Source organism: Bombus pyrosoma, linkage group LG8 (genome assembly GCF_014825855.1).
Source record: "Bombus pyrosoma isolate SC7728 linkage group LG8, ASM1482585v1, whole genome shotgun sequence".
Classification (NCBI taxonomy): domain Eukaryota; kingdom Metazoa; phylum Arthropoda; class Insecta; order Hymenoptera; family Apidae; genus Bombus; species Bombus pyrosoma.
Genome location: NC_057777.1, coordinates 1,196,040 through 1,207,892, shown reverse-complemented (window position 1 = coordinate 1,207,892; position 11,853 = coordinate 1,196,040). Strand labels below are relative to the sequence as shown.

At 35.7% G+C, this 11,853-nt stretch overlaps 3 protein-coding genes across 16 annotated transcripts in view; 2 read left to right on the top strand and 1 right to left on the bottom strand.

Moving 5' to 3' along the window:
- Positions 1-11,497, bottom strand: part of LOC122570003 (COMM domain-containing protein 4) — a 64,157-nt gene extending 52,660 nt beyond the window's left edge. The window contains exons 1-8 of one of the 3 annotated variants that reach the window (XR_006317642.1): positions 11,382-11,497; positions 1,592-1,653; positions 1,332-1,403; positions 1,175-1,240; positions 847-886; positions 477-677; positions 258-404; positions 104-169 (exon numbers count right to left, since the gene is read on the bottom strand). Coding sequence is in view for 2 of the 3 variants with exons in the window: in XM_043731785.1 (XP_043587720.1) it covers positions 132-169; positions 258-404; positions 477-677; positions 847-886; positions 1,175-1,240; positions 1,332-1,403; positions 1,592-1,594 (567 nt within the window). In the remaining variant the exon portion in view is untranslated. Of the gene's footprint in view, positions 1-21; positions 170-257; positions 405-476; positions 678-846; positions 887-1,174; positions 1,241-1,331; positions 1,404-1,591; positions 1,654-2,054; positions 2,194-11,381 lie in introns of those variants that run through there. The other 2 variants (XM_043731785.1, XM_043731786.1) reach the window with 2 other exon arrangements.
- On the top strand, positions 1,682-5,978 carry LOC122569994. Of its 10 annotated transcripts, none has more exons than XM_043731763.1 (7): positions 2,231-2,541; positions 2,638-3,009; positions 3,398-3,487; positions 3,592-3,641; positions 3,729-3,814; positions 4,217-4,383; positions 4,589-5,978. In XM_043731763.1, exons 5-7 carry the CDS (start codon positions 3,731-3,733, stop codon positions 5,964-5,966), a joined length of 1,629 nt encoding a protein of 542 aa, XP_043587698.1. In that variant the 5' UTR covers positions 2,231-2,541; positions 2,638-3,009; positions 3,398-3,487; positions 3,592-3,641; positions 3,729-3,730; the 3' UTR covers positions 5,967-5,978. The 10 variants fall into 10 exon arrangements, with proteins under 10 accessions (XP_043587701.1, XP_043587698.1, XP_043587703.1 ...); XM_043731768.1 differs by having other exon boundaries at positions 3,577-3,641; XM_043731762.1 differs by having other exon boundaries at positions 2,638-3,302.
- Positions 7,757-11,232, top strand: LOC122570000. Of its 3 annotated transcripts, none has more exons than XM_043731780.1 (4): positions 7,757-7,893; positions 9,876-10,319; positions 10,582-10,666; positions 10,763-11,232. In XM_043731780.1, the coding sequence occupies exons 2-4, from the start codon at positions 9,878-9,880 to the stop codon at positions 10,947-10,949; spliced, it is 714 nt and encodes a 237-aa protein (XP_043587715.1). In that variant the 5' UTR covers positions 7,757-7,893; positions 9,876-9,877; the 3' UTR covers positions 10,950-11,232. The 3 variants fall into 3 exon arrangements, with proteins under 3 accessions (XP_043587715.1, XP_043587713.1, XP_043587714.1); XM_043731778.1 differs by having other exon boundaries at positions 10,567-10,666; XM_043731779.1 differs by lacking the exon at positions 7,757-7,893 and having other exon boundaries at positions 9,718-10,319; positions 10,567-10,666.
- Positions 11,498-11,853: the final 356 nt, after the last annotated feature.

Below are 11,853 nucleotides of genomic sequence, written 5' to 3'. Positions count from 1 at the left end.
TCGAAAATAAAGAACAGAATATTTTCATTTTGCAATGTTATTATTAGCCACGTTACATAGTTTACAATATTCTTATCGACGAAAGTGATCATGTTGCATGTACCGTTGCGTAGAATGTAATTTTCAAGTGTTTAGAGATTTTCCATCAAGGATTTGGCTCTTCGTAGTTCTAGACAAAACACAAAAGCAAACGAACAAGTTAAATGCGAATAATACCAATCTTTTGGCCGAATCGTCCGTCAAATTCTAATCCTCACCTGTCAGTAGAACATGAACGTCCTTTTTTGATATATTAATAACGGAATCTTCCACGTTTCCGTCCAGTTTCTTCAATTTGAGGGACACCGTGGAGAATGGCGAGGAACTGTCGCAGGATAGAACTTCGATCGACGATAATCTGCTGACTGTAAAACCATAGAATTTTCCAATTAGAATTCGCGTGAATCACGCGGGTAACTCAAAAGACGTTCAATTACCTCTTAAAGACTGCGAAGAAAGTGCGGCTGTAATTTGAGGACAATGATCCGTATGTAGTCTGGCAATCGCAGCACTATGTTCGCGAGGCAGTCCCAGCTGTTGTAATTCGCTGCTTAAATCAGCAGCGGAAACGCCATATCGAGCGGACGATGTGAAAATTAATTCGAGAGCTGCCACCATAGCCTTTGCGTCGTTTAATTCTTCACGAAGGGTAAGAAATAGTAAAGGAGGATAAAGAAAAATTGTTACGCACATTGATCATACATATGAATAAAATGAATAAAGAGAGAAACGAATTTTTGTGTATGAAACGAGAAAGCAATACACTTGTACTTACTGTTTGATGCGGTAAAATTGATTTCCACTTACCAACCTTAGCGTCTTGAGTAATTTTTCTGACCTTCTCTTCCTTAAAAAGAAAAAATATTCTGAAATTGATATTACTCTTCTAAAAATAACAACGATAGCGACAGAGACAGAACAAATAGTATAACATAAAACCCTTTTCCCTTTAGATTTCAGCATCTAAGATCTTCTCTATCGTTTTTTCTTTCCTTCTTAACAACATAACCCGTTATCCTATTTTGCTCTGTTCGACTAAAATTTTCTGCAGAATATTTATTCTTAATACGACTAAATCCGACAAGCTTGTAAAATGAATATTTTGAAATATAGATCAACAACAATTAGTACTCACATCGAGATCGCTCTCCGTAAGATACTTTGCAACCGTTTGACCCAGTAGTTTGATTTTGATCGATGTCTGCGATAAAATAATTAAACAAACCTTCAAGAATCGTGGCGTACTCGGTCGAGAAATGAAAACTGTCTGTGATATTGAAACGAAATTGTACCATACGTGACAACGTGTTGATCTCAGCCAGCAACCAATCGGGGCAATCCCCATCGCCTAAAAATCTGAATTTCTACGAACAAACGAGAGAAATAAAATGCACCTTGTTTCTATCAATCCTCTGCTTAGAATTTCGCGTAGTTTTCACGCGCATCGTAATTGTATCCACTTAAAAAACTATATTGCCAAATATATTACATTACCACATAACTTGTAGTATTTAACTTATATAACTCATAATAGATAAGCAGATTATCTCACCATGGTTTATCGATTTCTTCTGAAATGTATCTTCAGTAATGTCGGATGTATCGGTTCTTGATCTGAAAAGAACAACCATAAATGTTTAAATCGATCAATAAAACGAAAGAATACATATTTGACGTGAAATCAAATGAACTGGCCGGTCGTACGAAGCGATGTAGTGGACGAATCCTTACGATTTTACGACTATTCGTATCTACGATCTGCGACTCGCAAAAAGAAAAAAAGAAGAAAAATTAGGGAAGATCGTTGTGTTTAGGCTAGAGAAACAAAATTTTGTTTAAACTCGATCAGTTTAAAGGGGTAAAAGGATACGCCGACGAAAGGAACTACATCAAACGTAAGTTGATACGCGCTAACCTCCTACTTGATTCGATTACACAACATATTATCACATTAAACACGAGTGCATGTTCTTTCTCGCATCATAACGTTTTTACGGTTATAAGTAAGTACTTACGCGTCTTTCATGACGCAGAACGAAACAGCGTACTTATATTCAATCCCTTTCCAGTTTACATTGTAAATATCTGTTTCATTGAACGTATTGCAAACTATATTGCACGTTATCGATATTTTTGATTGTACGACGTCGTTTGATTATAGTTTGTTGATTTTCTGACTTCTTTCTTACCATTTAACGACTAAAAAAAGAAGTACTTTCACATAGAACAGTTAAGATCCTGATAGATTCGACGATACATACACGGTATATTTTATAAGAAGCGTATAATACTAGTTTAATTTAATCTTAACTTAGTTAAACCGCCATCTGCATACCGAAACGTTTCTCGAATTAGCAAATTTCCATTCTTTCGATATTTTTGTTTAAACGTTGCTTCGATAATAAAATTTAGGTAACACGTTACGATGGGAATCGAGTGACATTCTAGAAACTTGGAGGAGTTTTTATCCAAGAATTTTTGGAGATTTTTTAAAACACAAAGGTATAAACAAAGCTGCATAACCTTGAACGACTCGGTATACGAACAAAGTCGATAAAAATAAAGTTGCAGACGGAAGATTAATATTAAGAATTGCAGGGACAATGTGCATCGTCTTTAAATATATAAATCATCGAGTCGGTGTTGAAAATGTTAAAATACAAAATAACATTTTCTGTTATGACAAGCGTGACCAGCGTGAAACGCATTTCCCTTGATGACAGGAATTTTTCGACGAAAGAACAAGAACACGGAAGAAACTTATAACCTAAAGTCATCAGGATGTTTGCGTTTCGTGGCAGGGTAAATTCCCCATACAATTCTCCTAATCTCTCGACCGCAACGAGGTCGCCTGTAGGATTCGCGAACGAGTACCATAAATACGGAAGAAACGGTCATTTCGAGTCCATTCTTCGCGTTCGACTCGTGGTGCAACGACGAAACAGTGATCGTAGTTGGTTATTAGGACAGGTAGGTCCATCTTACGCCACATCTCGCATTAACTATTAACGTCACTGATCATAATTATTCGAACGAGATCGATATTTTGAAATAGACAGAATATCTTTAAATAATTTTTGAAATCCAATTGTTGAATGGTATCAGGGACGAAAGTTTAGCGCGACATATCGTTAGAATTTAAAAATTCATAACCTTAAAACACTGTAAGTGCCAAGAAGCAGGATTTTCAGGAGAAGAAGAATCCTTATGCATTAATGCAGTTTAAATTGGTGAAAAAGACAAGTGTATTTGTAGAAAACTCTGTACGTGTCACCTTTTATAGTTAGTTGTATTATATGATGTTATTATGTTATGTTAGTTGTATTTGTAGTTGCATTCATCTAATTTTTCTCTGTAGAGGCGACGTCTGACACCATCTTCTGGCATAATTAATAAGTATTTAAAAAGCGAAATTGCACTCAAACTCTATACCGCAGTATTCCCATTGGTATGTAGAAGATTTTCCAATAGAAAGTCGAAGTTTTTCAATTTTGGCACTCACAATGTTTCTTACGAGCACTGTTCGGTTATAAACAGTTACTATGTATATAGGGTGTTTCCGACAACAGGAAAGGAGGTCGAAAATATCGTCTGATATAAAAGTAAGTCGAATATATGGACTATAACTTTTTCATACGGAGTTTCGTCTTCGAGAATGTAATATTTTGTATATTTTGTATATTTTGTAGGAATGACGAGATCGCTCGTTACTTTAGCGCTCTTATCAGCGGTGGCATGCGATATCGATGCGACGAAGATAAAGGACACTTCTACGGTAAATCTACACGAACTTGTCGCATCGTAAGAGTTAAATGTTCTAATTATGCGAAACTATGCATTACTAATTATGAATTACTCTGCTAAATTAATTCTTATCCCTTTTGTTCCTTTTTTTTCTGCCATCGATGTATTATTATTACTTCTGTCGCATTTTAATGAGTAAACTCTTAAAAGGTTACACCAACTCGTTATTGATTACGATAAGAAAAAGAGGGAAAAGAGAAAAGAAAAACACTTGTATGTACGAAGAAGTACAGTTTCCTCCCTGGAGTCGCGTTTCATCTTCTATCTCTTGTTTGCTTCGTAACAATATTTATAACGAACAATTCTTGTCCACCGTTTAAACGCCAGACCGTTCACCGCCCTCGCTGATATTTAAAAATATCACAATTTTTAGGAAAGCATAAACGATGAAACGACACCGACGTTCATTCTGGATGTGCATTGTTCGTGGAAACATGGAAGACGTGGATCGTGGCAAGACGCCATTTGTTTCGAAATCGATGACGATTCTTCACGAGAGACTACTAAATCGCTAAAACTTACACCTTTCACAGCGAACAGGTAACCGTCCAAAATACGTATTTCTTTCGGATATTTTTCTTTTTTCGAACTATGTGCTCGTATAAACACGCTAGTCGTCCATAAGTCGTCACGTATTTGTTAATTTTAAACATAATTTTCAATAAATGTACTATGTGTTCCGCGACCTATCGACGCTACTTCTGTACTATATGCAAATAATTACAAAGTTTATCGTGTTACAAAGATACGTGGACCTAAATGGCAAACAATCGCAATACGATACATGGAATCTGGCAAAGAGAATAGGAACCGAGCACGTAGGATGTCGTATCCTAAATCCTACCATACCAAGATCGGTAGAGTTTCGTAAACTATTGGAAAGAGACGATCGTTTCGCATCGTTTAATTCGAAGGAATGTTGCTATCGTCGACAACTAGGCTGGGAAAAGCAAAATCCATTCTACGTGGAGGAACCAAGATGGATAGAAATTGATAATGATCACAAGGAGAGTCATTCGCGTCATAGCCGTTTGGAGACGATCGATCCATTTATCATTTCTCGGGGAAAGAAGTTTCACGAAAAATTAACAAACATCGTGAACGACTCGAAGAGAGGAGAATCGCCGATCGAGTACGACGATCCGAAAACGATCGAGTCAACGATGGAAGATAGAGGATCGACGTATCCGAATTCGCGACTCGGAAGAAATAAAAGTAACGACAACTACGACGACAGCGGTGATAACAATGAAGAAGAGAAAAATCTGAAAAGGACGAATGAAAAATGTATCGACTATTTACCATCAACTAACTATGAGAATTCGTTGTTTGCTACGCGAAGCAAAAGGGCGTACGACGAGCGAAAGAGACATTCGAAAAACAAGGAAAAGAGCGGGAGATTCGAAAAAGTGGAGTCAACGTTTGGCAAACAGAAAGACAAGCGTGGAGCGGATTCTAGAGAAACACCGGCGACGTATCGTTCGAAAGACGAAATAGTCTCACGTCCGATTTACACGCCTCGACTGACGACATTTCACATGCCGATCGAATTGGCTCGCATTTCGAGGAACGCGATTGGCGAGAAGGGTAATTCTGTTTTATTTCACGTTCGAATGAAAGGCGACTCGAACACGGCAAACAGTGCCTCCGCCGTCGTAAAGAATATTGTGGTCGAATCTACGTACCGCCCAAATTGGCGGTACAGACATGTTCGTAAAACGACGCCGACTATCTTGGCTTATCTCGAAAGAGAGCGAAGGGGTAGTGTCGGTTATGACAAGCTGGATAGCATACTCAGGCAACCTTACTTCATTTCCAAAGGTAAAAGAACTAATAATTGGCACGACGAGAAGATATTATCCGAACAACTAGAGTCGAAAGAATTCGAATCGATGATAGATAGCTTCATGGATAAAGGAAAGTTGAGGGAAGATTTGAAATGCGATTCGAACAAATGCAAAGATCGTTTTAGCGAAAGAGAAAGGAGAACAAAGAAACTCCAAGATCACCTTCAAAGAGTTGAAACGAAGGGAATTGTTAAAGACTTATTATCCAAGTTCGATCCCTTTTACGCGTCCAGAGGTAAAAGACTGTTGTTACCATCATTGAACGAATCATTCTGATTAAATGCTAATTGTTCTTTAACTGCGAACACGATAGAAGTTACTTAAAGTGTTTCTCAAAAAATTAAGATCTTTTTGGCAACGAACTGGTTGGTGTTTCGCGATCGTTTCCAATTACAGCGAAGCGAAACACTTGTTTTACAATTGAAAATTTCAGTTTATCTATACGAATGTCCTCATATGTATCGATTAGGCTTATGAATTTGAAAGATTTCGTATGGCGAAATGTAATTTTTCTTGTTTCAGCGTTCGTAGTTGATTGTTATTCGAATAATGTTAAATTACATCAAATTGGACGTATTGTACGAATGTATATATAACATTTCACCGGAATCTTTACGTTTGCGAGCAAAGGAAACGCTAAAGCGAATACACCTACAAACAAAGAATGTTAAACGTTCCGAAGAAACGTATCGACCGAATAAATCTACCGACTGGACTTAATAGCACGACGTTACTCGTTTAACCATAATTTTAAGCAAGTTATTTTGCTTTATCATCACAATTGTACGCTTACCTAATGCTTACGTATTTTATAAAGATCATTTCACTCGCGTCTGTATACAACATCTGTATCTACTTGAATCGCTGTACTTAATGTTCCTAAAAACGAATGGTCAAATCTTGGCCTTGTTTGTTTTTCAAAAATCGCGCGATTCGAGTAAATTTATAGAAAGAAGAACTCCGATAATAGTTCATTGTTCTTCGATTTCTATTGTACTTTGATCGAAACGGCGAGCAATTCTCTTGGCGAGATTGAAATTAAAATGATGATCAACAGGCTGTTGCTTCCGTTTGTCTTTACTCTTGCCTGTTCACCGTAAAATTTGACGTTACGCATTACCCTGAGCTGAAATTTACGACGTAATCTTTCAAAGTGCGAAGAAACGCATTTTTAACCGATACGCACATATGCTACCTCCGTCTCTTCTCGCGTATTCACTTTGTCATTGTACTCGCAAAATGTCACCGTACTTTACAAAGCAAAAGACAAGCGTTTAACAGCGTTGCCTCGTTTCCTTGAATTACGGGCCTGAATTCAAGAAAAATTCGACGGATTTCCCTGCTGTTCGCGCTTTCCAAAGACACGCAAACGTATAGACTTTGATCGAGTGTCAATGGTAGTCCGTTATCTTAATGTGTTTCATCACGTATTATAGAAATAAATTATTGAATGATGATTAACAGTCATCGTCTGTTTTAATTCACAAATGAAAGATAAGGTGAAGCTAATTTCAGCGGAATACGATATTACTTGACGAATGTAAGCAACTCTTGCGAACACCTCTGATAACCAATTATTCTACAATAAAATAATATATTACGACAAACTAAAACTTGTACTAAACAACGTCGCTCGATCTAACAAAAGAATAATAGGACAAGAAAGGCAAAGTTTTACGTTCATTATCATCGACGATATAACAATTTGCAACATCATTCCGCTCCTTTTCCTGCCCCGTTTCGTTTCTAGTTTCTCTTGTTTTTTTCCTAGAAGATGGATTTATGTAATAACGTAAATAGGAATCAATGTGCAGTAGCGAAATAGAAAGAGAAAGAGAAGAGGAGTGAGAGAGAGAGAGAGAGAGAGAGAGAGAGAGAAGTATTAAGCGTGAGCAATAATAGCAGCATGGATGAAAAGGGCGGTTAAAAATCGGGGTTGCTCTTCCGAAGCAAGGAGAGTGCGCCGCGGAAGCACGTGGCGGGTATAAGAAGAGCCGCGCGTATCGTTACTAGTCACTGTACATCTTATTTTAGCGGAGCTCGCAAGTGTCGCGCGTACCGTACAATATATTTGCATAGGACGAAAAGGGACGGTGGTGAGACGATTTTTCGTAATCGTAACATCCCATTAAGTGAAGAATTAGTTTTGGAAACAGAAACTGCGGATAGGTTTCAACAGTGAAATACGATACCAGTGTAAGAGGTAAGCGGCAGCTCTTAACGTGACAAATTAAAGAAGTTCGCTAATTGATCCTTCTCACCAATATTATTAATCTCTTCGTTACTAAACGATAAAACTCTAAGAGTGAATTAAAATTAACAAGAAGAAGATATAACGAGTTTATCTAAACGATAGTGATCTAAAAATATTTTTATTTAAGTAAGAGAAGACTAGTTTTATTTAATGTGCTAACCGATGAAACATTTTGTCTTTTTTTCGAGCTTTCGTTTGTTAAATCATTGAAAACGGTAACGAAGGGGTTACAGAAATTAATCGACGTTGACTCGTCGATTTATTTAATTTGTTGCATATTGTGTGTTATAGGGAAGTGTGTTTAGCACGCGTAAGAAAAGGGAATGTCTAGATCCTTTGACATGTACTTTTCTCATCTAAAATTATTCTAGATTGATAGATACGGCCTGACAGATACGAATATTTTCTGAAAATTTCATCTTACACGTATTTTGCTTCGAATGGCAGGACATACGAAAATTAAATTAAGTCGAAAACATAGTTTCTCTATTTCTGACATTTAATGTAACCAAGGTTTGTAAAAAAAAGGGGGGAGGGGGGGACCGAAAAGATCTAAAAATGAATATTTCCAGAGAAAAAGGTTCCTTTCAAGTATGATATTGCAGGACATAAATGGTTTGTGAAAAAGAATAAACCGATGACAGGTTTGAAAGTGCTTGTTAATTGTTTTAACAAGTTTTAACGAAAATGCACTGTTACTTCCACTTGATGCAACACATCCTCCAACTATATATAACACAAAACATAATAAATATAATAAAATATAATAAAAAAATAGATATATAATATATAATAAGAGAAGTATATGAATATATAAATATATATACATACCTTTTCGTATTCTATTAAATTAAATGTTCTTTCGTAGTTCATAATAAGGCTGTAATAATAAATATAAAGATTCTCTAAAAATTACTTTCAAAATATCGGATTTATTTTCATTTTGCTCGATGACCGAAGATAACACGAAAGAAAGGACGATAATATAAAGGAGAAATTATCAAATCAGATATTCCACGTTAAATTTATCTGCTGTGTTTGCACATACTTAAGAAAGTATATGAAACGCGCATATAATGTAAATCCGACTATTTCGCAAGGATGAAAGTAATGCGACTTTAATAGGAACGTACAATTAGTAGATTATTTTTAGAGGGAATTGAGGGAGGCAACGTGCTTCTGCATATAAGAATTATACTTCTCTATAAAGATTTCATGCAGTTAATATAGTATTTACTTTTACGTTACACATGCATATTTAGATCCAACAAATGGAAGGTTTAGCCCCTTTTCATGGTTTTTCTCAGAAACGATTTGATTCTACTATGAAATCGTAATGTGTATGCATTGTCAGTTAACAAAGTTGGAAATGAGACGCGATTCCGGCAGTTTGCAATTTTATCGTATAAAATTTAGTACCATTATATTTGATGAAAATTGAGCATTATTATTCTGTTCCCTCTCAATATTTGTTTGCGTATAAAAGCAAACGACAATGCTCGCGTATGTTTCCCATATCCGACATTCATCCCTTTTCGTACTCTTTGCAATTATATTATGTGACATAGTGAAGAATGCTAAATATGAAGCATATTTAAGCGTGTACGTGTATGCGCTACATCTTGTACTACGTACGTACTTAATCGAGCTTATTGTTACCCGTTTTTATTCTATTTTGGGTTTATTAATTAATCGGGTAGTTGTTTAACCTTTCAACAATGTAGCTGAAGAAAGATTCGTGCAAATGTAATACTATAAATTTGATACCTTAAATGTCAATTTCTGTTAATTGCTTAGTTGTTTGAAAATATGTATTTTTTTATATCTTGTATCAGGAACGAAGGGAATGTCGAAGAAATAGAGAAAATTATATTCTAAAACGTTCATTTGTATCTATAATCTGTTATTCCTATTAAATTAATTTGTTTTAGGCATGTGGTTGGTGGTTCCTATGGTTTCTCTTTTGATACGCGCGATTCTCGCAAATTCAGAAGTCGACGATATAGTCCTACCGGACATAATGGACCTGGAAAACGAAAGCAACGATATACTGACCGATAATTATACCGACAGACCTGGGAACGATATATGGAAAGTGTGGAAAAAGACATCGTTCGACCCTTGGAGTGGTAAACGAGCAAAAGAGTATTCTCGATCGAAAGTCGACTCACAAGGGAAACGAACGAAACTTACACACGATTGGTACGATCGAGACACACCTACGAATGAATTTAGCAATGTTAAAAGAATAACAGAAAGCGTCGAATGGACACCTTTTAATAGTTGGGGTGGAAAAAGAGCGGAGAAACTGAACAATCGAGATTCAGTTTTAGCATTAACGAGAGATCCTCATAACCTTCGCCTGATGGCAAAAGGTAACTTATAAAATAAGTTGCACATTCAAAACGTCCGCTTTCAGAAATCCAAAATGACTCGATGTTGTTTGCATCAGTTTTGAATACGTCACACTACGTAAATCAAAATTGTAATTGGATCATGTTGTATGCTATATATCTATCGTTGTGTTCGCAAACAAGCTCGAATTACAGATTTAACATAAAATCCCAAATTAATAAAATTAGCAAATCACAGGTTTTTTAATTAATTTGCTTTGTTTCAAAGATGAACTCATTGCAGGAAGAAAACTTGGCGACGAAAAACTCGCGACCGAGATGAAGAATTGGTTATCTTCTATGTGTAACACCTGTGCCAAAAAACATTGGTTCGTAATTAAAATCTTCTTAAAGACATATGTCAATGATAATTTGTCTTCAACAGTTTTCATTCTTCATTCATTTTGGTAATATAATCTCATTAGTTGCAGTGAAATTGAGAAGAAAACGGAGCAAAACGAACAATATAAGAAACCCAGAGCGTGGGGTCCATGGCATGGGAAAAGAAGTTTAAAAACATATACCTTTCGTTTCGGAAATGAATATTTCACGATACCGGCCGATTCTATAAAAGGCGAGAGGAACTTTTCTCCTTTCAGAAAACACAATTAATCGCGCACTGATTATTCTATCCGATTAGATAAATCCATAGAACGTCATAAAATTTGTAAAGCAGTTTGGCGCGTTCGATTCTATTTTGTACAATCGCGTATCTTCTGTTTGGAACACGTTTATCTAATCTAATTGTGCAGGAGATTAGGAATAAATAAGTTCTTTAATATCTGTAACATTCGAATTTTGGGTGCAAAATATGTCAAGTGATATATGTACACATATGTGTTATATAGCATTATGAATAAATATCTGTTTAATCAGAATTCCCTTGCGGATTCTATGCGTGTTTATTTTATAAACCGACATTTATTCTACATTTATTTCAAGACTGATGCATATGTATATTATGCATATATGTATATTTATATTAGTAACTTATTAAATATTTTCGTTAAAATTTTAATTGGTTTTATCGTGGACATTACTTACCAACAATTGGAATTTATGCTTGAAGAGTGACAGATTCGCATGTATAGGTTAGAAATTGATCACTTCGTACATTGCGTACCGTATGACGGTACGACCGTACCATTGCACACGATAACAATACAGGTTAGCCAACCTTAAGAAAATACAACGACAGCTTCATTTGGTTGTGATTCTGTGATAGTTTAGGTTAATTTTAAATTGAATAAAATTTTATTTCGTTTTTGCTACAGATAAAAATAAACGCGAATTTGGATAATTTGTGATATTTGTATTTGTACATTGGTAAATATCGTAGAATTGTCCATTGCAATCACCTAACCTCTAACGCGTTTACCGGCTTAAAGTTAATTCTTCGATTTTATTATCATTGTAAGAAAGTCATTAATCACACAGAAAAATAGACATATTTGTTAAAATACAATATTTTCCTGTGAATTATGTTTGTGCCAATATCAGCACTTGTTGAATTAAT